At 35.3% G+C, this 27,459-nt stretch overlaps 3 protein-coding genes across 4 annotated transcripts; 2 read left to right on the forward strand and 1 right to left on the reverse strand.

Annotated features, from left to right (window-relative positions):
* The first annotated feature begins 1,005 nt into the window (after positions 1 to 1,005).
* On the forward strand, positions 1,006 to 5,735 carry LOC112518810 (probable methyltransferase PMT27). The gene is made up of 8 exons (XM_025126605.1): positions 1,006 to 2,370; positions 2,641 to 2,790; positions 2,873 to 3,143; positions 3,235 to 3,345; positions 3,424 to 3,598; positions 4,663 to 4,935; positions 5,068 to 5,262; positions 5,371 to 5,735. Exons 1-8 carry the CDS (start codon positions 1,006 to 1,008, stop codon positions 5,657 to 5,659), a joined length of 2,829 nt encoding a protein of 942 aa, XP_024982373.1. The 3' UTR covers positions 5,660 to 5,735.
* A 509-nt stretch (positions 5,736 to 6,244) lies between these two features.
* Positions 6,245 to 9,539, reverse strand: LOC112517709 (monothiol glutaredoxin-S6-like). The gene is made up of 4 exons (XM_025125096.1): positions 9,250 to 9,539; positions 7,008 to 7,081; positions 6,787 to 6,885; positions 6,245 to 6,686 (listed from the first exon to the last, which is right to left on the reverse strand). Exons 1-4 carry the CDS (start codon positions 9,429 to 9,431, stop codon positions 6,631 to 6,633), a joined length of 411 nt encoding a protein of 136 aa, XP_024980864.1. The 5' UTR covers positions 9,432 to 9,539; the 3' UTR covers positions 6,245 to 6,630.
* Positions 9,540 to 15,137: 5,598 nt separating this feature from the next.
* Positions 15,138 to 27,412, forward strand: LOC112518789. 2 transcript variants are annotated; one of them, XM_025126574.1, is made up of 8 exons: positions 15,138 to 15,401; positions 20,956 to 22,893; positions 23,056 to 23,217; positions 23,301 to 23,352; positions 23,733 to 23,881; positions 25,393 to 25,479; positions 26,266 to 26,394; positions 27,069 to 27,412. In XM_025126574.1, exons 1-8 carry the CDS (start codon positions 15,330 to 15,332, stop codon positions 27,141 to 27,143), a joined length of 2,664 nt encoding a protein of 887 aa, XP_024982342.1. In that variant the 5' UTR covers positions 15,138 to 15,329; the 3' UTR covers positions 27,144 to 27,412. The 2 variants fall into 2 exon arrangements, with proteins under 2 accessions (XP_024982342.1, XP_024982343.1); XM_025126575.1 differs by lacking the exon at positions 25,393 to 25,479.
* Positions 27,413 to 27,459: the final 47 nt, after the last annotated feature.

A 27,459-nucleotide genomic window follows, 5' to 3' on the forward strand; every position in this document is an offset into this window, starting at 1 on the left:
TTGTTAAAAATTTTGATTTTCATCCTTGTGGTTTAGATATGACGGTTTTTGTCCTTATAATTTGCAAATTATTGATATTTAAATCCTTATGCTTTATAATTCATTGTTGTTTCAGTCTCTATGATTTAAAATTCTTTACTATTTTGATCCCTTGTACTTAAAAAAGTAAGAATTAGTTCAAGAACAAAAATAGCAGTAAATTACAAATCATAGGGACGGAAATCATAATTTCTAAACCCCAAGGATAAAAATCATAATTTTTAACAAACCATAGAGACGAAAAAGGTAATTTACTCTAAACTTAAACATCATACAACATGAATTTTGTCCAATTAAATGATTGGCAATGTACATATACCATGAAAATATCTTGGTAAAGATTTCAAAGGATAATCTCTCTCTGACACACACATGGGTACTTTTGGAATACCAGAAAAATGGTAGTACATAAATTACATATATGAAAACTATCAAAGGTGATATTTGATTACAATTTAAATGACTACATATGAGTTATTGTTAGTGACTAAAGAAGCCAAATACTTTGGGTTGTTTACTAAATACTTATTGGGTAAGTGCTTATCGGGTTTCACTTATCTTACCAAGTGAGCATGGCAAAGACCGAGAATCCTACCCGGTGAACGTTTACCGGGTAAAAGACGCTTACCAACGATCCATTTTATGACCGAAAATGTTACCTAATAAGGTAAGTAAGGGTGGTGATATTTCGGTTAAGCGTTTAATATCTTTCCTGATGAAGGATTAGAGATGGTAAATTTAACAAGATCAAAGTTTTAAAAGTTGAGGGTCAAAAGTAATTATTAAAACTTATTTGAAGGAATTATGAATATGATGGACCTTTTTTGAGAGACAAAAAAGGGGAATGCAGAAAGGTGGCAAGAGATGAACATGCCCTTGTCTTTTGGATCTTCACAATCTCCTTACTAAATCTTTACTTCCTAACATTTCCTCTCTCTCTCTCTCTCTCATGCAACCACCACCACCATGGCCACCGCAAAACTCCGTCCCAGCAAGCGCTCCTCCACCGGTTCCCATACATCCACCGTCACCACCCTTGTATTTGTCTGCATATGCGGTTTAGGTCTCTGGATGCTAACTTCTAACTCCTATGTTTCCCCTAACAAGTCCACCACCAGAGTCTCTGACTCCGCTGCTTCCGAACTCCGTTCACGTAAAATCCCCATCGATAGTCCCGTTTTCGAAGACAATCCCGGCAATCTCCCCGAGGATGCCATCAAAACCGACGATGCTTCCGCATCACGCAACAATGATCCCACTGTTGGCTCAAATGAAACCAAAAATACTACTGAGGGCAATGCTGATGAGATAGGAAATCGAGAAGATATTAAGAAACAGGACGAAACTGCGAAGGAACACCAGACGGATATGTCGGGTTCAGAAGTTGACAAACAACCGGAAGTTGATGAAGAACTGATACGCAAAACAGAAGGGAAGGCTGGGAAGGAACACCAGACAGAAATGCCATTGGATACGGAAGTCGACAAGCACCCAGAGGTGGATGAAGAACCGAAAACAGAAGATATAGAAAAGGGAAAAGACACAAAGCAACAGGACAAAGCTGTGAAGGAACATGAGACGGAAACGTTGGGTTCAGAAGTTGGCAAAGCCCCGCGTATGTCAGAGGTTGACGAAGAACCTAAAATCAAAACAGAAGAGGTTCAAATATCAGAGGAAAGTACAATGACTCAAAATCAACGAATTGAGGAGATCCCAATGGTTAAGAACACTACTGCAGATGAAGATCATCTGAGAGGAAAAAGCGACCATGTGGAGAACAATGAAGAACACCATATAACAGAGGAAGAACAAGAAAACAGAATGGAGAAACACCAGCAACAACAAGAAGAATCCCAAAATGAGGAAACAAGTACGGATCAAACACAACACGATGAAGAGAACACGAATGAACCTCATCCAGCAAACAAGATGGAAGCGCCAATGGAAGAAACCACCACCATAACACCTGATAAAGATTCAAATGCAGCAATCACGGTGGACGAGAGGTCTTCTGGAATACCGAAGGAATCCCATGAATCAAAGAAAGGATGGAAAACTCAAGCGGGTGAGTCCAACAACCAAAAAGAGCGGCGACAAGGAAGAAATAATGTAGCTGGTCTGGCGGCTGATCACAAGTGGGAGTTATGCAACGTTACGACTGGAACAGAGTATATACCTTGTTTGGACAATGAAAACGCAATCAGGAAATTGGCTAGTAAGAGTCACTTTGAGCATCGGGAGAGGCATTGCCCGGAAGAGGGTCCAATGTGCCTTGTCCCCATACCGGAGGGTTACAAGACACCTATCCCATGGCCTCATAGCAGAGATAAGGTACACTACTACTATTTACACTTTTACAGTACCTTTTCACTTTTTTGGGTAACTGTGGGTGTTTGGTTCAGTTTGTGCACCTCGACTAATGCCATAGGGCCCTAAAGATGAGGAAAATCCCCATTGACCTTGAGGAGACTCGGATAGGTGACCTATGCGGAGGAGCCTCAAGGCCTAGCCTTTACCTTTTCACTATTTAGTTTTTCTAATTTGTAGTATATGCATAAATAGTACATGGTGTTTTGACGAAATTTAGGATGTAATTGACAGATCTGGTTCCATAATGTACCATACAAGTCCTTGGCAGATATAGAGGGGCACCAAAATTGGATGAGGGTGAACGGGGAATTCCTTACTTTCCCAGAAGGTGGAACTCAATCTAATAATGGTGCTCTACACTATATTGACGTGCTACAAGAGGTAAACAAGAGCTAATTATCATACTGCATAAGTTTTGTAGAAAAAATGTAATAGAAGTTCATCAAGCTTTTACGGGATGCAGGCTGTGCCTGAAATAGCATGGGGAAAGCACACTAGAGTAGTTTTAGATGTAGGGTGTGGTGTAGCAAGTTTTGGAGGTTACCTTTTCGACAGAGACGTCCTCGCAATGTCGTTCGGCTCTAACGATGAACATGATGCTCAAATCCAGTTTGCTTTGGAAAGAGGAATACCTGCAATCTCTGCTGTGATGGGTACTCGACGCCTTCCGTTTCCGAGCAAGGTTTTTGATCTCGTACACTGTGCCCATTGTAGAGTACCCTGGCACAAAGAAGGTTCACATATTACCACTTCAATCCTACGTTTTCATTTATCTCAGCATGAATTTCGATCTATAGGAACTGAGTTGCTCCTCTTTCTTTTAAGGTGGCATGCTTCTTTTGGAGCTTAATCGTTTGCTTCGCCCAGGAGGTTATTTTGTTTGGTCAGCAACTCCTGTTTACCAAAATCATGAAGAGGATGTGCAAATATGGGAAGGTATCACTGGGAAATCTTTTCAATTGACTCCAATGTTATTAATGTCTTGAAGTAACTAAAACAGAATCTTACACTCAGAGATGTCTGCTCTAACTGTTGCAATGTGTTGGGAGCTTCTCAATATCACAAAGGATAAACACAATTCAGTTGGAGTTGCAATCTATCGCAAACCAGAATCAAATGAATGCTACAATGGAAGAAAGAAACAAGAACCAGCAATGTGTAAACCAGATGATGATCCAAATGCTGCATGGTAAGTACTAAGGAAGAAAATAGGTGAAATTTAAGTTTTGAAGCCAACGTGTTATGTTTCATATTAGGGGTGTTCGCGGACCGGTTTGTGCGGTTTAACCCCTCAAATCACAAACCAAACCGTAATGACAGTTTATAAAATTTTCAAGCCGAGCGGTTTGACATCAAGTACCCAGACTGGTCAAATCAGACCATGAAAAGGCGGTCTGGAATGACCGGTTTAGGCGGTTTGGGCCTTTAATGGACTTTAAATATTATATTTTAAAATATATATAATTTATAATTTTCGATTAAATATCCAATTTAACAAAACAAAATATCTAAACAAATAAATGTAATAATTAAGCAGTTCTTAAGTACAAAGTCGAAGCAATCCAAAGTACTAACAAAGTTACAACTCCACTGTGAGTATTGAGTAACAAAATCCACGACTTCACAACCTTCAATAGTTCAATTCTTGAGTCTTGAGTTCTTGACCAAACAAAATAGAAGTCAAATCTGAGTTGGTTGGATCACTTGGTTGATGTCTTGATGATGTGTGCCGATAGATTGGTAGAGTTCTTGAGAGATTTCAAAATTTGGGGACCGTCAATATCAAATGTGTCGATATGTTTAATGATTTAAGGGTTTTAGGCGTCGATTTTGATTATGTTAGATGTTAGGCTTAGAGATATATTTGAGTCATAACCCATAAGTTAAAAAAGTTGGGCTAGCTAATACTAAAATAAATAAATAAATATATATGTATTTGGCAATCCGTTTGGTCCAAACCGCCCAAAAAAGGTTCCAGACCGCAAACCGGACCGGACCGCCCGGTTTTGCTATTTTCTTAACCAGACCGTCAGACCGCTCAAACCGCCAAAAGCGGTCCGGTTTGAGCGGTCTGACGGGTTTTTTTTTTTTAACACCCCTATTTCATATTCAAGTATGACAAGAATTTTGTTTACAGATTTAACCTTTATCATATTCCTGAGGGTAGTTCTCACTACTCATTACAATGTAGTCTAATATTTCTATAGGGTTTGGTTCAAGTTGTTAATGAAATGATTTAACTGTATTTGGCAGGTACATACCTCTTCAGGCATGTATGCACAACAGCCCAATGGTGGACACAGAGAGAGGTTCTCGATGGCCTGAAGACTGGCCAGGTCGAGTTCAAACACCTCCATACTGGCTAAGAACATCACAGATGGGAATCTACGGTAGACCAGCTCCAGATGATTTTATAACAGACTATCACCATTGGAAACGAGTTGTCAGTAAATCATATATGAGTGACTTAGGATTCAACTGGGCTGATGTAAGAAATGTTATGGACATGAGAGCTGTTTATGGCGGGTAAGTGTTAAACCAAACATTCTTCTTCATCAGCAGCCCCTTGCATGATCAAATTTTCATCCAATCCGGAAAAGAAAAGGAAAAACAATTCAAAGTTTGAGGTCAAACAGACTAAGTTTCTGTCCTTTACAGGTTTGCTGCAGCATTAAAGGACCTGAAATTATGGGTGCTGAATGTCGTGAGCACAAACTCTCCTGATACACTGCCAATAATATTTGAGAGGGGTCTTTTCGGAATTTACCATGATTGGTGTGAATCTTTTAGCACGTACCCTCGGACTTACGATCTCCTTCATGCAGATCATCTCTTTTCCATGCTGAAAAAGAGGTGATTCCAGTGAAAAATTCTCTGCACACACTATCCAGGTTAATCAAAAAAAAATCTGAGATTGCATTACAATCGATGATTATTTGAACTTCAATGTGGTGCATGCAGGTGCAAGATCGCACCTGTCATGGTAGAGGTTGACAGAATTGTGAGACCAGGAGGGAAACTTATTGTTCGAGATGAGTCCAGCACGATAGGGGAAGTCGAGAACCTGTTGAAGTCACTACACTGGGATGTCCACTTAACGTTTTCTGATAATCAAGAAGGAATACTCAGTGCCCAAAAGTCTACTTGGAGGCCAACAGATCTGCAACATCTTCATGATCCTCATCATCAGAGTCCACATATACAAATAGAGAATTCTAATTTTCTCGGGTCCTACAATCTTGGAAAATAAATTCAGTTGGTAAAACACATGAAAGAAATACAGAGACAAACAATACAATATTCTTAGACTATAGTTTTGCTCCAACTAACAAAAAGGATAGAGTGACTGGCTCTTGTTAATCTTCATGGTAACAGGTAGTCTATTGGCTTCAACATTGCGAACTGTAATTTTTCAGCTCATAGTCTTAAGATTTTGTTTCATTGGCTCTCATTTTCACCTTTCTATGTCAGAATTCATTAGAACCCACCTTTACTTATAAAATAAACATCATTAGCAAAAACAACATAATCAACTTAAAATAATGGAGATTGAAAAGTAAATAGCTAGCAATAAGAATCTTAAATATTAAGAGCTCAAACAACAAAAAGATCTGAAAACAAGAACAAACATTATTATCACAAAGTTAAGGAAAAGCCAAAGTTACATCAGCATAGAGAACCATACAGAATGGCAACTAATGAGCTCATGAACTTCTGTAAATCTCATGGCTACCATAACAGTACTCACTAGTCACTAATACCATTTCCAATGTCAAATAGTATATATACCGATGTCCAACATTCCTTTCATTACACAAGAACCACAAACAAAATCCACTTTGAAAATATGTGTGTATCTCAAAGATATTGTCAATCTTCCTACCCAACAGAATATAACATCAAAATATTTGTAGATGTTAGGAAGTGGACTGATTGAGGAGAAGATACGAATAAGAACGTTTCTTTGTACAAAAAAACGCGGGCAACTATAATAAAAGAAATAGACATCCGGTTTCTCCAAATTATTCTTTCACCAGCATGATTTACGTTTACATGCCCAAGAGGGAGAAAAGTCAACATTACATCAAAAGATAATATTGATGCCCACAGAGCTGCTGCATGTCACCATGAAAACCAGTTGGATCCATCATACCTACAAATGGGTAATGCCACATCCAAGCTAACACACGGACATTGGGTTTCACAGTTTTCCCTTTGTTTTCAATTGCCATCCAGGAGATCTTGCAGCACACCACTCCGGACAGCTACTTCAAGATCTACAAGGATAAACTATATACATAAAAAAGAAGAAACCTTGCTAATTGATTTCAAAGTATCCGAATAGCATATACAGGGAAAAGGAGAAGAAAGACTAACCATCAGCGCCACCAATATGCTTCCCATTCACAAATATCTGAGGAACAGTACGACGCCCAACCAGATCTAAAAGCACATTCTGAATTTGGTACCCATCATCTGAAAGTAACATAATCTTACCATTTATAGTGTTTGACCATTACAGATTATATTATTCTAAGTGAAGTTGACAAAAGAAAATGTTACATTTAGTAAACAAAGAAAGATCAACTGACAAATACCTCGAAGATCAAGCTCCACAACATAAGGTTGCTCTTGTAGTTCATTAAAGATGTGTTTGGCACGCCGACAATACCTGAACTCATTACAAATGACACCCATTGTGTGTTCTCAATAGTGATGTGAAAAAAATAATTAGGTTTATCTTCAATCTATGGTAGTATACACCGGCGCTTACTTAACAAAGATTACTTAGTACATATTTAATTGGAAAAATCGATCATTTACTTGCGTTCAGGTATTTAATAATACGACATCTCCGAATAGCAATGTTGTGTTAAGATTGTTGAACAATAATTTTGTTGAAGCAGAGAGGATATAAGGCAGCAGAAGCAGTGGGAGGCAGGGTGATCATAGCTACTGTTACGTAAAGCATGTTGTGCTAGCATATGAATGCCTCAATGGTCAATGTTGGACATACGTAAGCATGTTTAAATGCACATGCATAGTCAGAGTACCTAGCAAGGGACAATAATATGTTCTCAGTTTGTGGAAATGGTCACATCAGCAAGTTTATCTGCTTAAATCACCTCTGTAAAACTAATCACAGTCTGGCAACCTCTACATAAAGCAGCTCTATTAATAACTTCAATTGAGCATGATAGGTCTTGAAAGAGTTGAAAAATAGAAAGATGCACAAGTAATATTCAAGATTGAGTTACGTATCAACTACTCCATCTCAATATCAAAGCCCTCCTTTGCTTTTCATGGACATCCCGGAATAGCTTAAACCTTCAATTGTCCCCACAAAGATTGAAAAGGATCAGATTTTTTTAACCGTGTGATAATTATTTTCTTAAGATCACCTTGAAAAATATTTGAATCTCTATTAGAGATCCAAATAATGACGATACAAGATTATCACCATAATGAATTTCCAGATTTATTCATTGCTACAAACAAACTCAAGAAATAGTGGCGAAGTCATGCTGAAACAAATGTGAATCTCGATGCCCTTTTTGCAAGGTTTAAGCACACCTAAAGCTCCTAATAGCTAAAAAATCAGCAATCAGGTTTGGAAGATAATCTTGCACTTTCTAAATAGAGTAACAATAAGAAAACCTTTTATTCCCTTAAAATGATTACCACAATAAGTAATGATGGAGCAAATTGAATCAGAAATTATGAAAATGACCAAACCCTTCCCTCATTCTCTTCTTAAAAAAGCAAAAATAATTATCCAAAACTTGAGTTGGTGGGATTGAATTAACACATTGAATGTCAGTGGACCAAAGACTATTCTACCATAAACCTCTGCCACAACATGGGAACATAAGTTGTTGGTGATTTTAGTGTCACCGGTTAGGGTAAATATACGAGAGCTAAAGGGGATCTTTACTTAGTTTTTTATGCAAGTTAGGAGGTGCAGAGTGCACACTTGTATAAGACTAGATTGATCCCGGTATGACAAAAAGGCGGGGGTCAAGGGGGACGGCCTCGCAGGGCTCGAGGCAGCGACCCAAACCAAAATTTAGTTTCTATAGAAGAAGTGTTACGGAAAAATTGTTACAAACCCAAAACCTCAGTTAACTGCCTATGGTCTTATCCTCATTGATTTATGGATGACTCTGAGTATAAATACTCATTGAAATTCGTCTTTTGGCTGGTATCTAAGGACTTGGAATATTTAAAACCTACAGTAACGTAATCTAATTTTTGTGCCTGAGAAATTAGATTGTTCCTTCTTGGATTATCCCATATTCAGAATTTTGTGCAACCCAAGGCTATAGGGTCGAAATATCTGATACGGAAAGTGATATACACGATCCAAGTAAGAATCCAAGGAATTGTGATTTCAGAAAAGCACCCTATTATTCATCTATCCCAACATAAGTAGCATCCTTAAACACTGTCCTACCAATGGCAAACATCTTCGCTGTAGTCCAATCATTCAAACCTCCCTTCAGTACTTCTCCACGTTAATGTTGGCCTAATCCCTCTTCTAACATCCTGATTCATCCAGTCTAAGAGGAAGATGACCAAACCATCACAAGATATGACATCAAAGCACCCTTCAATTAGTACCATTAAAGCGGTAAAGCCTTCTTTCTCCTCGATTATAAACAAAACTCATCCTTGTGTATGTTGGTTCAAATTGTAGAAAAACAAAGCACTGATCAATCTTTGCACAGATAACGAGTTCAGATAAATGATTCCCATATCCAACACAAAATCTCTACAATTTTTCTCAAAGTAAGCATGCATTAATTCAATTATATATTTAAGAATATAAAGAAGACTAACGGGCAGTATGATTTGGAGAAAATGGCGATCTTATTGGAGTAGATGACGGTCTGGACAAAAGCTGACGGAGACTTCGAAGCTACGACTTTCTTCGGTGCATTTATCATCAACGACAACATAATTCCAAAAATCAGCACTCCAAATTTACAACCAATTGACAGAGACCCCGTCATCGTCTTCATCTCGCCCCTTCCCTCTGTTTCTGAAGCTTGCGTCTGAACTGAAAACGGTGAAATTAGGCAAGAGTTTGTTGAAAGCACTCGGCTTTCAAGGGGACAAAGTCCGTGGGCTTGAAGAGTTATTGAGTTACGATGAATTTTACAGATATGATTCATATAATATTAGAGTTTTCCTACTTTTGCCCCTCTTAGTTTTCAGTTTGTACTTATTAGTCCCTGATTAGTATGCAGCTTTCTCCATCTCAGAGTCGATGTAAAATACTGGAATTTGATCTAATAAAAGCATCTTCAATATGTATACTTAGGGGACATCTAGTTTATATAATGAAATTTTGTGAAATTGGAATTAATCAAAGAAATTTGATTTTAAACGAATTACAAGGTATCCGTGTAATGCAGCGAGATATATCTTGATTTTAATATTTTATTTTATTCCGTCTCTGTAGATGTTTTAATATGGTGTTTATGTTATGTGGTTTTGAGAAAGAGATAATGTTTTTATTTTTAAATAAAATATAAATTGGAAGATATTATAAAATTTCGAAAATAAATATATCAATATTAGTATCAAATTAACTATTTAAAAAGTTCTTTTAATTCAATTTTTTTATTATAATTTAATTTAGATGTAATAACAGTAATTTATTTTTGATTTAATAATATATTTTTTATAAAGATAATAATTAAGTATTTTGTTAGAATCAATGATTATCCTAATTATTTTTTAGATTTTTTATATTTAAAATGAAATGTTTTATCTTGTATTTGATTATGTTTATCTGCAGTTAGTTACACGAATTCAAGCATGAAGCTTTAATACGTTATACTTATGCATAATTTACTTGTAAACTTGAAGTTTAAGTAATACACATCAATAAACAGTACTTCAAGTATAAAAAATGATTTCTACGAGTTCTTGTCAAATGTTTTATCATATGGTATTAGATTAGAATGAAATTTGATGGAATTTAACCACAAGTTTAATTGGATGGAATAGTTGAAGTAATTGAAATCTTTGTGATATCCCATAGAATGGCAGAATCTTTAATCTAAGAAATTTAATGATTTCTACATGATCGATATATGAACCAAACAAAATAATTGGAATTTGGTCAAAGGAATTAACCATTCTTGAAATCTTTTTAATTCAATGAACCAATCAGCTCCTTTTTTTTTCTTTTTAACCTTTTTAGAGATTTTCTTTATTTTAATGGAGAGTTTAACGTAACTATTGTAGTGAACTTTTTCCAAATCTCTAAAATTTCTAAAATAGCATAGTTGTTAGAGATGTCCTAAATAATTTAATACGTATTTTACTTATTGATATATTTACAGCCATCAGAAACTAAGAGTAATCTGTTTTTGTAATCATATTTTCTTCATTTTGTTACGTTTACCTCGAATATAAATATAATTTTGTCGAAAACAATATCGCTTAAAAGAGTATAGATATAAAAAAGTTAAGTGACATTATAAAAAAACCAACGAATTTTCCAATTTTGAGCGATGAAGTTTCTAAACAATTGTTTTGAATTAATAAATATATGGACTTTCTAAAACCGATTAAATAATCTTTAAATATAAACTAAAATAAATATATTATGTTCGCTAGTTATTCTAAAACATACAAAAGATGCGATCAAGATGTAAATAGATATCGTTTTTTAGGAACACCTATGAGATTTTTCTGGACTTTCTCCTGACTTTAAAAACTTTTTACCGTTCAAACCGATTAGAAATTAATTTTTAGGTAAAAATATATTTTTAATCATTTTTTGAACGTTCAAGAATTTATTTGTTTAAAAAACTTGTCCATACATATAATTGCTCAAAATCCCGGAGTTTGTTGGATCTTTCTAGATTCTTCTGTAAACTTCAAAAGCATTTTTACCATCCAAACCGGTTGCATATCATTTTTTTATGTCAAGAGGGTCTATTTAGTCATTTTATGTAGTTTAAAGATATATTTGTTTAGAAAAATTGTCTTAGTACTTAATTGTTCAAAATCCAAACATCTAATTAAGCTTTTATGAACATTTCCGTATTAAAAAAGTATAATTTTTAATTAAGTTTGTATTTCTCCAAATTAGTTTGTACATTCCATAGAAAAAAATTATACTGTATTTGTTTTTTATTATCCCGATCCTTGGGAACGTGTTTCTTTGGCATAAAAATGACGCGTATCCGTCGTTACGAAATGATTGTTTTTTGTAAGATGTGATTTTTTTCCAAAAAAATATTTTTTTTGTCTTTTGTGTTTTGTGTTCTTACACTTTTAACTTTAGATTTTACACTTTTATAGATTTAACTAATTACATCACTTACAATTTCACAAATTCATAAACGTTACTGACTTGTAGTTAAAATAAAGTTGTAAAATTACCTTTCTAAGTTTCATTTTAAATATTTAATCAAAAACTTATTTTTATAATAATAATTTTCTTCTTCTAATATGAATGTACATTTTTTATATCATTATCTGATTAGATAATATGTAGAAAACACACACACACACACACACACATATATATATATATATGAGTGATCAAATGCAAACCACCCAATTTGTATAAACCGTGCAAACCACTCTCATCCGTCGATTTCATTATTTAATCTTATAAAAAAAATTCATAAAATTGTTTAATCTTATGAAATTGTTTCATATAATACTTTTTTTTTGATGAAGTTGTTTCATATATGGTTATGAAATTGTTTCATATAATACATAATAAATTTTTAATGAAACTGTTTCATGTATTTCTCTAAAATTAAAATAATGAAGATGCTAATATTCATGATTAATATCATCCACAATAAAAATGATTAATCAACCTCTCATAATTACAAAAAAAATGAACAAAATGAAAAATTATGATTGGTTGAATGAAGTTTGTACGGTTTGTACAAATAACATGGTTTGCAAAGTAAACTCTCTCTTTATATATATAATTCTATATATGACATACAAATTTGATGCTTTATGTTACACCTTGAAAAACGACGTGTTCTTGTCGTGACGTGTAAGCCTGATGCTTGACCTCGCCGTCACGCCTCGCTACGCCACTACGTATTGCCTCACGCCTTTTTGAACCTTATATTTAAATAGAATAAATATTTATTGTATGAACTGAAATTGTACAAAATCGATAAAACTAATATTTATGGTCAGTTATGAAATATGAATTTAATAAAGGGTTGGATTTCGATAAATGGGAAATTGTGATAAGAATGATAAGAAAATGTCTCCACCATTGAATCAATCTTAATTGAAAATAAATAATAATTAGATGCATCGAAATGTACCAGATCAATTCTCGTATCAAACACGTTTTATAAGGTGGGAATGAAATTGAAAATGATCAATGACTTAAATCTCTTATTACGCTTTTCACCTTGACTCTTAAGTCACGTTTGATTTGATGGAATGGTTTTAAGGGGTTTAGATTTCATGGAAGGATTTGAAATCAGATGGATTTTAAAAGAATCCTACAAAATCCCGTGAAATCCCAACCACTCCCGTGAGATTTCAGAATCCTACGTTTGAAGTATTTCAATAAATCATAGGATTTCAAATCCAAATAATCTTACAAAACAAACGTAAGATCATGATAGATTCGAAATTCAAATCCCTTCAAATCCATTACACTTCTACAAACCAAACGAACCGTTATTCTCACACAATCCTCCAGTCTTTTGATAAATATATTCATTATTAAAGTATATAACTAAAAATTGTCAATATAAATTTGGTATGTGCTTGATGAAAAGCACAACTTTAATGCAATGTTTTAAATAATATCATATATTAATAAGTATGTAATGTGATATTGTTAGTTTTTTGTTTTCTTTTATGAATCACCTCACTTTTGATAAATTTTATTTATTAATTGTAATACGAGAAAACTCGAAAGTTTGTTTATTTAACCACAAATGATGGTACCTGATTGGTTTGAGCTTGACTCCAAATGTCAAAAGTACCAAGAGGTCCCAGGTTCAAATCCAAATATGAATAAAAATCCTCTTGTGGCCACGAAGGTTCAAATGGGATGACTCCGGGCTATTTGCAAAGCAAGTGGTCGCCCAGAGATTAGTCGGCTCGCATAGGGGATTGGATATCCAGGTTAATAAAAAAGAAAGTTTGTTTAGTTGTAATAAGTATCGCATGCTTTGGATCCAAGTTATATGAATAGTTATGACACAACGGGTCTGTTTTTTTTTTAATTGTCTCTTAATACATCTGAAGTCTGATTCGTTTAGACGTTTGCGTATCAAGGTTTTTTATTCTTTAAATAAGAGTTTAAAAGCTCTAAATGTTCTTTAAAATTTTAAGTGGTAAACGTATTCATTGATACCTTTTAATCCACTCCGCCCTCTATCAAATGGTTCATATTTTAGGGGTTGGAAGAGATTTCTTAGCAAAAACTATTTATCGTTTATACTTTTGTAAAAAACTATTTATCTTTTATATTTTTACACTAGATTCAGATTTCAGACTTCAGACGTAAAAACAAATAGTCTTACTGATTCAGATTTCATATTTCAACACAACATCTTATAAATCAGAAGTGAAATAAAAATTCGGACTTCAACACTTTTTAAGAAACAAACGCCACCAACAAGATTCTTTTTACGATCATATTATAGGCTCAACCAATGAAGAAAACATGGTCGATATTACAAGTATAAATCAACACATGATTATGACCGTTGTGGAATAATCGACTATTAATAGTCATGACATCAAACCATTCATCTAGATATTTAAAATACTTTTTCATAATTTGAACAGCCGTTTCAGCACAAATAATTTGGATATTTGTTGTATAACCTCATTATGTAATTATTTACATATTTTGTATAGAGTGAGTTTCAAAAGTACTAAAAAAATACAGTTTGTATGATGAGCGATGTTAAGTGTTATAATTCCCTTATATTATATATTATCCGACGTTAGTTGAATATGCAAATGACGATGAACACGTTATTTTTAAAGTTTGCAATTAGTATGAGTCAGGGGTGGGCCCATATTAGTGCATACGGTGGCACGAGCCATCAATTCGTTTCTCTATTACAGTGCAAAAAAATATAAACTCGGGAGATCGGGGACGTATTCATTGATAAAGTTTAATATATCATTATTTTATATAATTTTTTTTAAAGTGAAATATTTAATAATTCAATTAAATATGTTTTTTTTTTAAAATAAAGAACTAATATTTAACTTAAAACTTTTGGCAAATGGTATAAAAAAGTAACGCACTTTAATTTGATTACTATTATGAGTAGCGTATTTTTAATTTTTTTTTGATACTTAAGATGTAAAGTTTTAAACATTTAAGTATTCGGGTAACCGATTAATGTTGATATGGCGATATGATATTCAACTCAGTATTAAGATATCTATGCTAATATCAATCGTCATATCAGCATGATAATCAGTTAATGCTTCAATCGATTACCCGAATATTTAAATATTTAAAACTTTACATTTTAGATATTCAAATAAAAGTTTGAAAAATACATTACCCAACATAAATCAAATTAAAAATGTAATTTGTTCTTAAACTTTGCAGAATTATAGTGAATTTAATTTTAAAAATAGAAAGCAAAAAAGGAAAAAAAAAAAAAAAAAATCCGAAACATAAATAAATATTGGAAATCTGCTCCCTCCCTCCCTCACTCTCAATGTAAAAGGACAGTGGGTTTGGTTCCTGAGAGACGTTACCCGCGCGATGAGCGTCCACAGCATTATCGCATCTTCCTCCAACTCGATTCTACTTCTCTGAACTTCACCTTCCAAATCCTCTTCAATTATCTCCCATTTTCCAAACCTATATACAAATTCTATATCTTTTAACTAATTTAGACACAATTTAGGGTTTCTTTCTTTTACCGGAGAAGATGACAGCAACGCCTTCTGTTTCTTCTCCATGGATGCCTGAAGATGACCTGTTGCTCAAGAATTCGATTGAGGTTTGGATGCATGTTTTTATTTGTCTAAATTTCACCAACTATCCGTTATTGTTGATATCTATTTATTTATTGTAGGTCATTGCTTTTTTTATCTATGTTCTTTTAACTTCGTTTTGGGGGTTTTTCACTTGTAGTTTGCAATTGGTGAGTAGGATTTGGTGGCAGTATAACATGCTTTAAAGTTAACCGAGTTCAAGCTTGTCTATTATAGGTGGAGTAACTTGCTTAGAACAATTTGATTTTGATTTAATGATTTATGGAATAATTCAGATTTGGTGCATACAATTATAGATTACTGGCCCTAACACACACATATACAGTTTTGTATTATGTTCATGGAAGGTAGATGCATCCATAACATTTGTTGTGTGGTTATTTGACCATGTTGTTAAAAACATTTTCATTTATCTTAATAGAAGAACGGGATAAGATCTGATTATATATATGTATGCAATGTCCATGAAAGCATGTTCGTTCGAGTATACTAATCTACCTCAATTAGAATGTAGATCTTCTGTTGGGTCATTTGTACAATTAATGTGAAATGGATTGCAACAGTAGTGTGATGAAGGTTCGAAAATCAATTGATCTTGCAATTAATAAGATGGGGTGAAACCTTGAGTGGTGAAATAATATATTTTTTAAGGAACCACACGGAATCTACGAATATGGGAAAGGATTTATGGGAGTTGCGATTGTGTAATAAAAGATTGAGGAGTATTAATGTTCTATAGTGAAATTTATGTTCTATAGTGAAATTTATATACTTCCTTTATTTCTATACAACTTTCTAATGTGATTGGGATTTTAGTGGAACTTACATACTATCAAGGCACCAACTAAGTATTTTATGTCAAACCTACAAAACTTTCTTATGTTGATTTGGTGTATTTGATGGGCGAGGGAAGTTTAAGATCACTTTAAACTCTGCGCCCCCTGTAGGAACGTGTTGTAGACAAGTTGATGTTGAAAATGAAGTTGGGTTTCAAGTGTTGTTTCTTTGATTTGTTGACACTAATCACAATTGGAAGGTGTGGGTATCGAACCAAAAGTTAGGTCACTTTTCTGAGTTTGGTTAATTGGATTATATTCTAAAAACTGATGTATTGGTGTAGTGTATAACTTATTAAATTTTCTTCCAAATTTCTGTAGCTCTTCTATGATGAATGCTAGTTTGTAGGATAGTTGTGTTCTTTTGCATCTGCATTGTGCTTCATTTGTTCTATGTAGCTTCTCCTTGACACTTCAACATTCTTTCTCATGTAGTGGTTTTTTTGGATATGATTGCAAAAGGGTCTAATGGTTTATAATTGTATTAACCTAGCTAGGCTTCACCAATTCCCTTGCAAACACACCAAAAACAAGAAGGAAAGTAAAAAATAGTTTGATGCCAATTTTCTTTGACCAAGAGGTTGACATGTTCTTTATTCTATATATCTCCATTATGGTCCCCATTTACTTCTTTCTAGAATATTTTTAGTACAAAGAGGATATAAAGGTTTATAACTATAATGAATGTTTAGTGCATGTATTTGAGGTTAATGAATTAGGAAGATTTTGGCAAGGATTCTTCTTATCCTTGAGGTTTAAAAATCTTTCTAATTCATTAACCTCAAATATGAGGATGCTTACATGCACATTAGATTGCTATTCTATTCTTGGAAAGTTGACTATTTTAAAATCAGAAAACTTATGACAATGAAATAGTTTAGAATTATTTGCATCAAATCCCTATATTTGGAAGCACAAATCGTTTCTACAAAATGTTTGAAGTCTTTGTTCTTGTACTTCCAGCACCCTGTCAATCTACAGATAGATATTCTGTGTCACTGTGTGTCTAACTTGCATCTCATTCTTTGAAGTGTCAAACTTGCCAAATGCTATGGCGTCTCATAGTTGGCCTTCAATGGGTACACTGGGAATACAAATCAATGACTTTCAAGCTACTCCTTTATGAAATTTATCATCTAATTCCATGCGTTTAGCGTCATTATGGTGGTCTCGATCATGATAACGTTGATTGTAGATCAATTATTGTAATAAAGCTATATCTATATATCTCATCATATCTTAATCTCTTCTAAGATGGTGTTCAACAATACACTTGCGCCTTTGAAAAAAACTCTTGCTCTGCATTAGACAAGCGAATGAGAGTTTGCTTTTTTAATATCTTCGTATGTCCAAATTTCTTCTAAGATCTATATAGTGCTCAATTTGGTCAGTAATGGAAACAACATAATTCGTATCTATATATTCTCTATACTTGTGCCTTAACCTGAACATAATTCCTTTTTAGCACAAATACCTTTTCAATGCTGCAAGATCCTATAAATGTGATGATAATTACTCTCCTTAGGATTTTTGCATGAACTATCTCGATATAATCACAATGTATGCAAGGTCTCGATGCCCATCAGGTAGATCATCTTCATGACAAGTCGGTTGTGCATGCCTTTGTCTACTAGTTCTTTCCTTGTGCCCTATGGTTTCTCCTTATCTATGTTTTGATTGTCAATTAGTCTACACCTTGGTAGTCACATCTCTTTAAGCTAGTCATGAACATAGTTATGATAGGGAACAAAAACCTCCTCCTTGGACCAAGAAAATTCTATTGAGTAGTTTAGTTCTCATTATCCTTTATCTAGGATTATCTTTCTGCATGCCTTTTGTTGTGGTCTCTTGCTTATGAATCATTCCTTGTTACTACAATGGCATCAACATAGTCTAACATGAAAATGCAATTCCCATCGAAGCCTGAATGATTGAGGAATAGTGTATGATCAACCCTGACTAGTGACTCCCTTTATATTATGTATGCAAGATTGCTTTGGTAAATTTGGATACCATGTCCGAGGACATTATTTAAACCCGTATAATGCCTTTTTTAGTTTGAACACTTCATTAGCTTCTGGATTCATGCAAAAGTGTAATTGAATCTTCATGTAAAATTTCCTCTTCAAGGTCTTTAAAAAAAACTTTCTTCACGTCAAATAGCTGTAAAGGCAAATTGTAGTTGCCTGCTGGTGACAACATCCTTGTATTTTCCTTCACCATTGGTGCAAATCTATGCCATATTTCCATGTCTCCCTTGGCCCCACGCCTGGCTTTATACAGTATAATAGGACTGCAGACCACCTGCTTCTATTTCATCCTGAACACCCATTTGCACCCTATTGGTTTCTTCCCATAGGATAACCCCACTATTTGCCATTTCCATTTTTCTCCTAATGCTTCCATTTACATTTCTCATTTAACTTTAGGAGGTAGTTGAGTTGATATGTTAAATGCCGTAAAATATTGAGACAATTTTCTCAATGGGTTTTGTGAGCTTCGTGAGAAAACCTGTGCATTGGGACTGCAGGTTTTGAAAATGCTCTTGCAGACTCTACTTATTCAGAGAAAGAATCGCAACCCTCAGTTACAGGTAATAAGAAGAACTAAACATAAGAGGTGTGAGTTCTACCTAGTTACAAATGCGAAGGTGTTTGGCAGTCGGCATCCAGTTTGCCATAAACATTACCTAATCAGGCTAAGGTCAATCTAGGTCAACTAAGGAAAGCTAAGAAAACACAAGCAAAAAGATCACAGGGAAAGAAGATAACTTAAAATAAGTTGGTAAAAAGGTTTCTGAACGTTCTTTTAAAACAAGAGGGCGTGGGCATTGTAAGGGCCGTTTTTTCCTAATCCATTCTCTTTGGGCGTTTCACTACACGATGAGTGGATGATTGTGAATAGTTCCATATTTTTGAAGGTATAAAGACAAGGAGTGGCTAAAGTATTCTCTACCACCTGTTCTCCGCCTCATAGTTCCCACGCTAAATTAGTTTTGATCATAGTATGTGAAATAGAAAAAGTGTAACTCACATCAGATTTTTGTTTTAGCCAATACACCCATGTAACCCTGGTGCAGATATCGATGAACATGACAAAACGAGTCTCTGGATTGTTGACTTGAGAATTTAGATGATTGCAATTATCATATGGACCAAAGAAAGGAATTGCATTTCTTTAATTACTCAATAGGAAGGTAATATGTCAGCTTTAGCAATTTAAGAAACATCACACTGGAATTCATTACATTAACATCTATAAGTAGAGAGGGGACCATCATACCAAGTAAATTAAAGGAGGTATATCAAAGTCAATGGTGATGGAGTGAAATTTGTTCTTTATTGGATTGAGGAATGCTTGACAGAGACAAGGGGATTGGCTTATTTTGGCTGTTCACATAGCTGCTTGGTAACCATATATTCTAAAGGCTGTGTTTGATCTTTGCAAGTGCAGTCGTTCTCCTTGTAGTTTGGTCCTCTAATGCTAGAAAGTCAAAACAAAATACCACATGGCATTTTGTATCCTCTGTGGTTTGGTAAATTGACACAAGGAGAAAATATAGGCACTTGGAGCGCATCTTTTAGGGTCAGAGATGGGTATAAACAATTTCTCCTTGGCCAGTAACAGTGACAAGGATCAATCAACAGTGGATATGTATTTACCCCTTGGTAAGAGTTGATGTGTGCTAAATTTTTCGGGACAGTGGGTCATGTGGTTGATTGCTCCTAACTCAATGACCAAGGAGTTTTGAGAAATCCGAACTTGTAGCACTTAAGAGCATATGAGGAATGAGACTCACCTATATTTCCTGATGAACATATACATGTTGATGTTTCTAATGAATCAAGATGTTAGACGTGTCCTCAGCCCTCCATTATCTTCAATTTGTCACGCTCTCCACCACTGGCAGTTGTGGCTTAAATGTTCTTGGCTTAACAAGTCTGTTTTATGTGGGCTTCCCAATCAATCTGTAGGAAGATTGAATTCTTTGGAAATCTCCAAATAGAGATGACTTTTTAGTGGACATGGAAAATGTAACAGAAACCGAATAAACAAGACTGAAAAGGTGTATGGATCCTGGCTGGAGAAACGAAAAGACTCAAAGACAAAAGCTGAATGACAGGATAGACAATCAGCAATGGGACAGGGACTTCAATTTTCCAGCTATTTAGACTGATTAGGATTTCAGAAAAGGTTGCTATGAGGGCGTGGAAGGAATTTAAGCCCTAAAAGGCCCTGATAGCATGAGGAAAAAAACATTCAAATTCTTCTCATCATTCAACCTCAAATACAAGCATGCATACAGACATGAACGCTAATCTATTCCAGGAATGTTGACTGTTTAGGATCAGAAGTTTAAGTTCAGGACATCATTTAGACCATTTACAAGTCGCTATATTTGGGAAACAAAATCCTCCCTGTTGACAACATACTACTTGCAGAATATTTGGGATCTCCATTCCTGGATTTCCATCACAGACGTTGTTTCTCTTCAAGTGGTAGTACATCATCTTAGATCTGACTGATTGATTGTTATGGAAGAAACAGGGGATGAAGTTCCAACTTACAAGTGCATTTTATGTTTTTAGTAAACAAATATCATCTTGGCACTTACTTTCCAAATATATACTATGCTAATTAACAATTTTCTATTCTGTTTAACTAGCGAGCCTCGTGTTACCCAAGATATTAATTTAATTTTGTGCTTGTTTGCCTCTCACAGGCTGGAGCCTCTCTTGAAGCCCTTGCAAAAGGGGCAGTAAAATTTTCTCGCCGATTTACTTTTCGTGAACTTCGAGATCGGTGGTATTCTCTTCTCTATGATCCTGATGTTTCAGCTCAAGCTTCTGCTCGTATGGCTGAACTTGAACTATCTGGTTCTAATCCACCATCAAGATTTAGTAGATTAGAGAATTTGAAAGGAAGTGAGGTCCCTGGGAAGAGAAAATTTGGAAGCATCCGGAGACAATATTATGCTACACGGAAGAAAATTAAAAATGAATTCTTTAGCTCTCCAAATCTTGGGTTTTTTGAGGAACGCAACAATCATAACTACAGCCAGCAAGAACATAAATTTCAAGATCATGTTACGACTAATCATGAGGCCCATGGTGGCGATGCCATGCTAGGCGATTGTCTTGCAAACAATTTGGGTTTTGAGGAAACTGACTTTGAGATCTTGCGTCAGGCTTTTCCAGAGTCAATAGGGAGCATTGCTACTACGACTACTATTGTTGCTGATAATCCAGCTAATGCTTTTCATATGGAAGGATGCCATAAGTCGGTTGAAAATGATTTTATAAATGGATCCATGAGGGAAGATGGCTTGTATAAATTTACTGAAGACGTTTCCTCTTCAGGAAATGAATTGATGGGTTCTTTTGATCCAAATATTGAAATGAAAAATGCCACCCATATGCCTAAAGGTGAGTCTGATAAATTTGCAATATGCATGGATATTGAGGAGTCAGGTCCATCAGAAACTCCTCCCAATGAAAAGGCTTTCAAAACTGATAAACCAGAAGCAAAGCTAGCGTTGACCCATGATTCAGTGAATGAAAGTAACCAAGTTCTCTGTTCCGGATTTGGAGGGAAACAACATTTTAACTCCCCTGTTTCGGATGGTAGTGCTTCATTTCACACGATGGGTTTTTCATCTCCATCAACTCGGCTGCCTCTCTGGAAGACATTGGAAGATGTTTCTGCACCTGATATGCCAGTTGACGAGAACAATGCAGAAAGTCATCAGGTTGCAGAAGGGACATTAGCACTTGCTGAGGATTGTGATCATGGAAGGGAGAGCAAGAGTTCACCAGGGTATGATGCTGCCCATCCAGAGTCTCTTTTGGGAGGCAGACCTAATGGTTTTATCAATTCTAGTGCTGTTCAGGAGGGTGAATATGCAGATCTCCCAGATTCTCTTCTGAACTTCTCAAACGACGATGATCTTCTTTTCATGGATGTAGATGTGAAAGATACAACGCAAGATATTCCTAATCCACAATTGGTTGGTTCTTCTAAGGATGTACAGGAAGTTGATTTATGCAATGTTGATACTACCTTGTTAGTTGCAAGTCCTAACGTAGCAATTCCCAGTGTTCAATGTCTAGAAGAATCAAAAGATTTCTCATTTCACAGTGATCAGCAGGATGTTTGTCATCGGGAGGTTGACGTGCCATCAACATCAGTATCACAGCCGGACTCTCTTCAGCTTACAGAAGGGAAAATTATTTGCACTTTGAACAGAGAAGACCCAGAAATACCATGCAATGATGATATTTTCTTGCTGATTCACCCATCCACTCCATTTGCTCCTGTTGGACTGCAAATCGCTACAGATTCTATTGATCCATTATCCTCCTCATCCCATGAGAAGGATGGCGAACAGGGGATAAGCACATTAAGAAAAGGAAAAGATCCTGCACCATGTTTCCCAAGATCACGTACTGTTGGACCAAATGCATTGCCTGAATATGTTTCTTCCCACCCACTTGTTGGGTCTGCATTCAAACATGAGTCATCTGATGGTGAATATCTGACGGCACTTCCTGGAAAGCCTAACAATCTTAGAATTCCTAGTCAAACTAGGGCCATGCATACGGCTCTAGAAATTACGGGGAATGGAATGCTGGAGGAAGATTCTAGTAAAGTTGACCTTCGGGTAATGAGACTTTGCTTGCATATTACAAATGATTTGATCACACTGAAACTATCAATACTATACTATGACAACTTTGTCCAATTAGCGAATTTGATGTGATCATATAAAAAATCTGAAACTGTGATGGAAACCGTCTCTGAAGTTTTTTTTCATCATAAACAGGGTTTAGACACCCCAGCAACGTACAGCGAGAGGCCATTACCTGTAGAAGTTGGCTCTGTCAAAATGAATGATCCAGAATTGATGGATAATACTTATATATCAGATCAGTATAACTCTGATAGTGATGGTGACATACCTTACTTTTCTGATGTTGAAGCTATGGTAGAATTTTGGGACTCTGTTGTTTATGTTTTCATTTCATTTCGAAGTCTTACCCTCCATTAATAGTTGATGTATTCTTTCAGATACTTGAAATGGACTTGGCCCACACTCAGGAGTCATGTATTTTAAGTGAAGGTAATGTGTTTGTGTTTGTGTACAACTTCTGATCGGAATGTAGTGTCGACAAATTTTATTATCATTCTTGCCAATATAACTAGGTATGCATTCATTAACAATGAGAGGTGTTAGCTGTTTACATCTGATGAAAGCCTTGATGCAAACTTAACACGGGGATACACTATGATTCTGGCACCTTTTGTAGTTATTTGCTAGAAGTGGCTAACCTCCTTGATGACAAAGTAACTGATAGTGATACAAAATCATTAGATTTTTATGAAGGCTGGAAATTAATTCCAAGATAGCTTGTTTCATGCATAAGAGATGTGTGCAGTATATGGTTTACCTGCATCTTGTTGTCTTGTTTTATATATCGTTGGTTTTGCTCCAATCTGCAGTTGCAAGGTATCAATATGAGGGCACTAAAAGGATGATCATTAGGCTGGAACAGTCTGCTCGTTCTTCATTCGAAAGAACCATGTCATCTCAGGGCGCCCTTGCCATCTTTTATGGCCGCCATTTGATGCACTATATCAAGAAAGCTGAGGTATATTTCTGATGAAGCTTCAGATCAGTTTCTTTGTTTTGAAGTACGACGTACATTACATGCATGTTATATTGTTTTGTCAAGTCATTATATTTGACTTGGGTTTAATGGAGCGGCCTTAGGATGATTAAAGTTTTCTTCTGTGTATAACATGATCATATCATGTAAATCATTTTTTACCAATTAGGCTACATCTGCTCATGATTTTATTTGTAAAATTGAAATACCTGAGCTGATGTGGTTAATTGATACGTTGTTGAAGTGTGAGGGTAAGCCCTTTCTAATGTTACTTCATAAGGGATACACAACTTTGCTCACCCTTTGATGAACATATAACTGAATTCTTATTTGTTGCAAACATGTACACATGGGGAGGAATACACAAACATTTCTCATAGAAAAGAAAACAATAGAAGAAAGATGCTGAAACATTTGTTGTTTGTTATGTTAATCACATCTTTCAGAGTATAGGCTAATTAAAAAAAACCCACAAAGAGCTAGGCTTTCTAGAAGAGAACATAAATATCAAAAACCATTCCTCAGTGTGCCCACCATTATCGAGGGTTCCAGTAAGGGATGATGCAGGGGTACCGCCGTACTGGTACATTACGTTCTGTAAGATACTAAGATGATGCAATTGGTTGCACTCCCTCAAAAATCACGAATTTCGTAGAACTGCTCCATCTTGTTTCATGTGTCTTCAGGCCAGCCCAAGTTAAATGCTAGCTTACCCTGGAGCAGATATATTCTTATCACACTTGTAGCACTTCCCCTAATAGTAACCGTGTTCCAATAAGTGGAGCCTTTTTAAAGAAAGGATCACACTATTTTGGACACGTGCTAACTATATTCCATATTTGCTTGTTAGTTTTGCTATGACCATCACATTTGCATGCTGATATGGGAAATAATCGGTACAATTTTTTTCGAGCTCATTCATGAAGCAAAAGTCAACTAAACTGTAATGTTTGTCCTGCACTGTTAACTTGCAATATTTACAAATGTGGCTAGAGATGGGATAGCTCTAAAGATGTTATAGTCGGTCCCTAGATGATATGAGCAGTGCATTAGCTACTCTGGAACCTCTTTTCAACCTCTATGTTGAATTGCACTGCTGATCATCATTGATGTTGAATTTTTACGTATTTATTAAACGCAGTGCAATTCTAAGTTGTCATCCATCTTTCTCGGCAAGGGACTTGGCAACCACCATCCCACGTGGTGATGCTCTGAGTAGCATTTTTTCTGGACCAGGACTGATCACAAAAAATGGTCCATATCTTGAATCACATTTAGCATTTTAATCACTTGTCAATTTCAAGTTTAGCCGAGCTTAGTTTTCAATATTTCAGTTCAGTTATCACTAATCACATGCTAGATATGCTTTTTGAGATGATGCGTTTTTTTGTGTTCAATTTCTTTATGAACCCCATGTCCTGAAACATAGTATTTTATTTTGCTTGATTAACTTTTTTGGTATAACCCAACAGTAGAAAAATCGTGTTTTCCAGGTCACAATAGGAAGATCAACAGATGATACTGAGGTTGATATTGATCTAAGAAAAGAAGGCCGTGCCAACAAAATATCTAGGCGGCAGGTGAGAATGATTGAACGAGTATTTTAAGCCTGTATAAATTCCAACATTAAGAGACCTCACACTTGTCTGTTCCTCTAAAATCATAATTTTCTCTTAAGATGCTGAAACCTTGATCAATAAAATCAGTGATGGCTATATTCAAAAGAGTACAAAACCAAAGCAGGATATCTGGTTCATCAGGAAGATATCAAATAATGGTAAAACAATCCTAGGATAATGTAAAATAAAATAACACCACGCTCTGAAAACTAAAAAGAAGGAAAAAGGATGATTTCTCCCCCAGCACAAGTCATTTTGAATACATAAGTTTATGATATGGCGTCAGCTGGCGATTTGCTTTTAGTTTTTGTATCTAAGCATAAAGCATGTGTATGCTGCAATAGTTCACTGCAACAGGAAAAAATCTTTGAAGGAGCTGTAGATTTCTCATTTGAGTATACTTGCTTATAATTGCTGATTTTTATGTAAGAGTTCAGACTCACGTGATAACCACTCAAAATACTATGTGAGATGAGTCTTGAGGGAATGATTTCAAGGTAGAAGATTAGGGAAATCCCATGAAAAGTTGAATTTTTGAAGCACTATAGTTCATGAAAGATGGTCTTCAATTAGAACCTGGCTATACATGTTCTACATATACATACATACATGTTTTGGCCTTGCTTAGCAAATACAGGACCACAATTTATATATACATAAATACATGCATCTATATCACTATTATGTAGATATCTTCTTGCTACTGCAAAGTTATTTGGTATATAAATCACGCGCCTATCTACTCAGGCTACCATAAAGATGGAAGCAGATGGATCATTCAATCTAAAAAATCTCGGGGCGAGTTCCATCTCACTAAATGGCAAAGACGTTGCCCGTGGACAGGTGGTTGCACTTGGTTCAAGTTGTTTAATTGAGGTAATTATCCCTTCCTGTACCGATCTTGATGAAAACAAATTTTCATATATAAACTTAATTATGTCATTTCAGCGTCCATACCTTCTTAATTTTTTCAGATTTCTGGGTGTCTTACCTTTTGCTAGACTGCTACTGAGCTTTTAACCACCACTTCCTACTATTCTTTTCTAATGTTATATTTGAGCATGGCTCAAACAGGAATAAGTCTATAAGGGTACCCTAGGAAATTTTAGACCAATTGATGTGGATTCTAGAAAGACAATTTAGTTAGCGTAACTTGAAACCTAAAGAGATCGATGCCTCTTTTCTTTAGATTAGAGTCTTGTGCACCCTTTTGAGCTTTTAACCACCACCAACTCCTACTTGACTACTACTATTAATTTTCACGACTTTTTTGGGAAAGCAATATCTGTTGTAGGAAAATTTTCACCAGTTGGTGTAAATTCTTGGAAAACACAAACTAGTTTGGTATGAGCTATAGAAATATAAAAAAAAAAAAATGAGCCCGAAAGAGATCATATCCGTTTTTTCGGATATCCATCCCACCTTTGGGTGGGATATATTGGGTTTGTTTCGTTTGGCTTACTTGTTGCATCAGCTTTTTACGAATGTTCGTTCTTTTAACTAGTGAAATACAACTTATGTATCTCCTATCTCGTGTTTTGAATTGATAGATAAGGGGGATGTGCTTCGTGTTTGAGATCAACGACAAGTATGTGAGACGATTCTTGGATAGCCAGCCAAGGTAAAAGTAAGAGTAGGCAAATTTCGTGTATCCATGAGAGGAAGAGTACCCCGTTTTAAGTGTGGCCTTCTCTTTTTCCCTGATCATGTTTTACTTGTGTCAAAATGTCAATCCTTCCCATATTCTTCTAAGACATCTATATACCATGCAGCTGCTGCTCCATAAATATGCAATTGTGTAAGATATGTAATATATCATCATCATCATCTATAATCATGATTGCTTCATTACAAGTAAAGACATGGTACCATGAACAGTTGATGTGTTTATCCTCTCTAACATTCCAACTTTTTATTTTACAATATATTTAGTTGGTTTCA

This window comes from Cynara cardunculus, assembly GCF_001531365.2.
Source record: "Cynara cardunculus var. scolymus isolate 2C chromosome LG 1, CcrdV1, whole genome shotgun sequence".
NCBI classification, from domain to species: domain Eukaryota; kingdom Viridiplantae; phylum Streptophyta; class Magnoliopsida; order Asterales; family Asteraceae; genus Cynara; species Cynara cardunculus.

Excerpts from the sequence above, each read along its gene's own strand:
- LOC112518810 (XM_025126605.1), top strand. The coding sequence starts at position 1,006 with ATGGCCACCGCAAAACTCCGTCCCAGCAAGCGCTCCTCCACCGGTTCC. Across the intron at positions 2,371-2,640 it reads GGCCTCATAGCAGAGATAAG|ATCTGGTTCCATAATGTACC; the intron begins GTACACTACTAC and ends TGTAATTGACAG. Across the intron at positions 3,599-4,662 it reads GATGATCCAAATGCTGCATG|GTACATACCTCTTCAGGCAT; the intron begins GTAAGTACTAAG and ends TGTATTTGGCAG.
- LOC112517709 (XM_025125096.1), bottom strand. The coding sequence starts at position 9,431 with ATGAAGACGATGACGGGGTCTCTGTCAATTGGTTGTAAATTTGGAGTG. Across the intron at positions 7,082-9,249 it reads TTCTCCAAATCATACTGCCC|GTATTGTCGGCGTGCCAAAC; the intron begins GTTAGTCTTCTT and ends TAATGAGTTCAG. Across the intron at positions 6,687-6,786 it reads GCATATTGGTGGCGCTGATG|ATCTTGAAGTAGCTGTCCGG; the intron begins GTTAGTCTTTCT and ends TTATCCTTGTAG.
- LOC112518789 (XM_025126574.1), top strand. The coding sequence starts at position 15,330 with ATGACAGCAACGCCTTCTGTTTCTTCTCCATGGATGCCTGAAGATGAC. Across the intron at positions 23,218-23,300 it reads TTTCTGATGTTGAAGCTATG|ATACTTGAAATGGACTTGGC; the intron begins GTAGAATTTTGG and ends GTATTCTTTCAG. Across the intron at positions 26,395-27,068 it reads GTTCAAGTTGTTTAATTGAG|ATAAGGGGGATGTGCTTCGT; the intron begins GTAATTATCCCT and ends TTGAATTGATAG.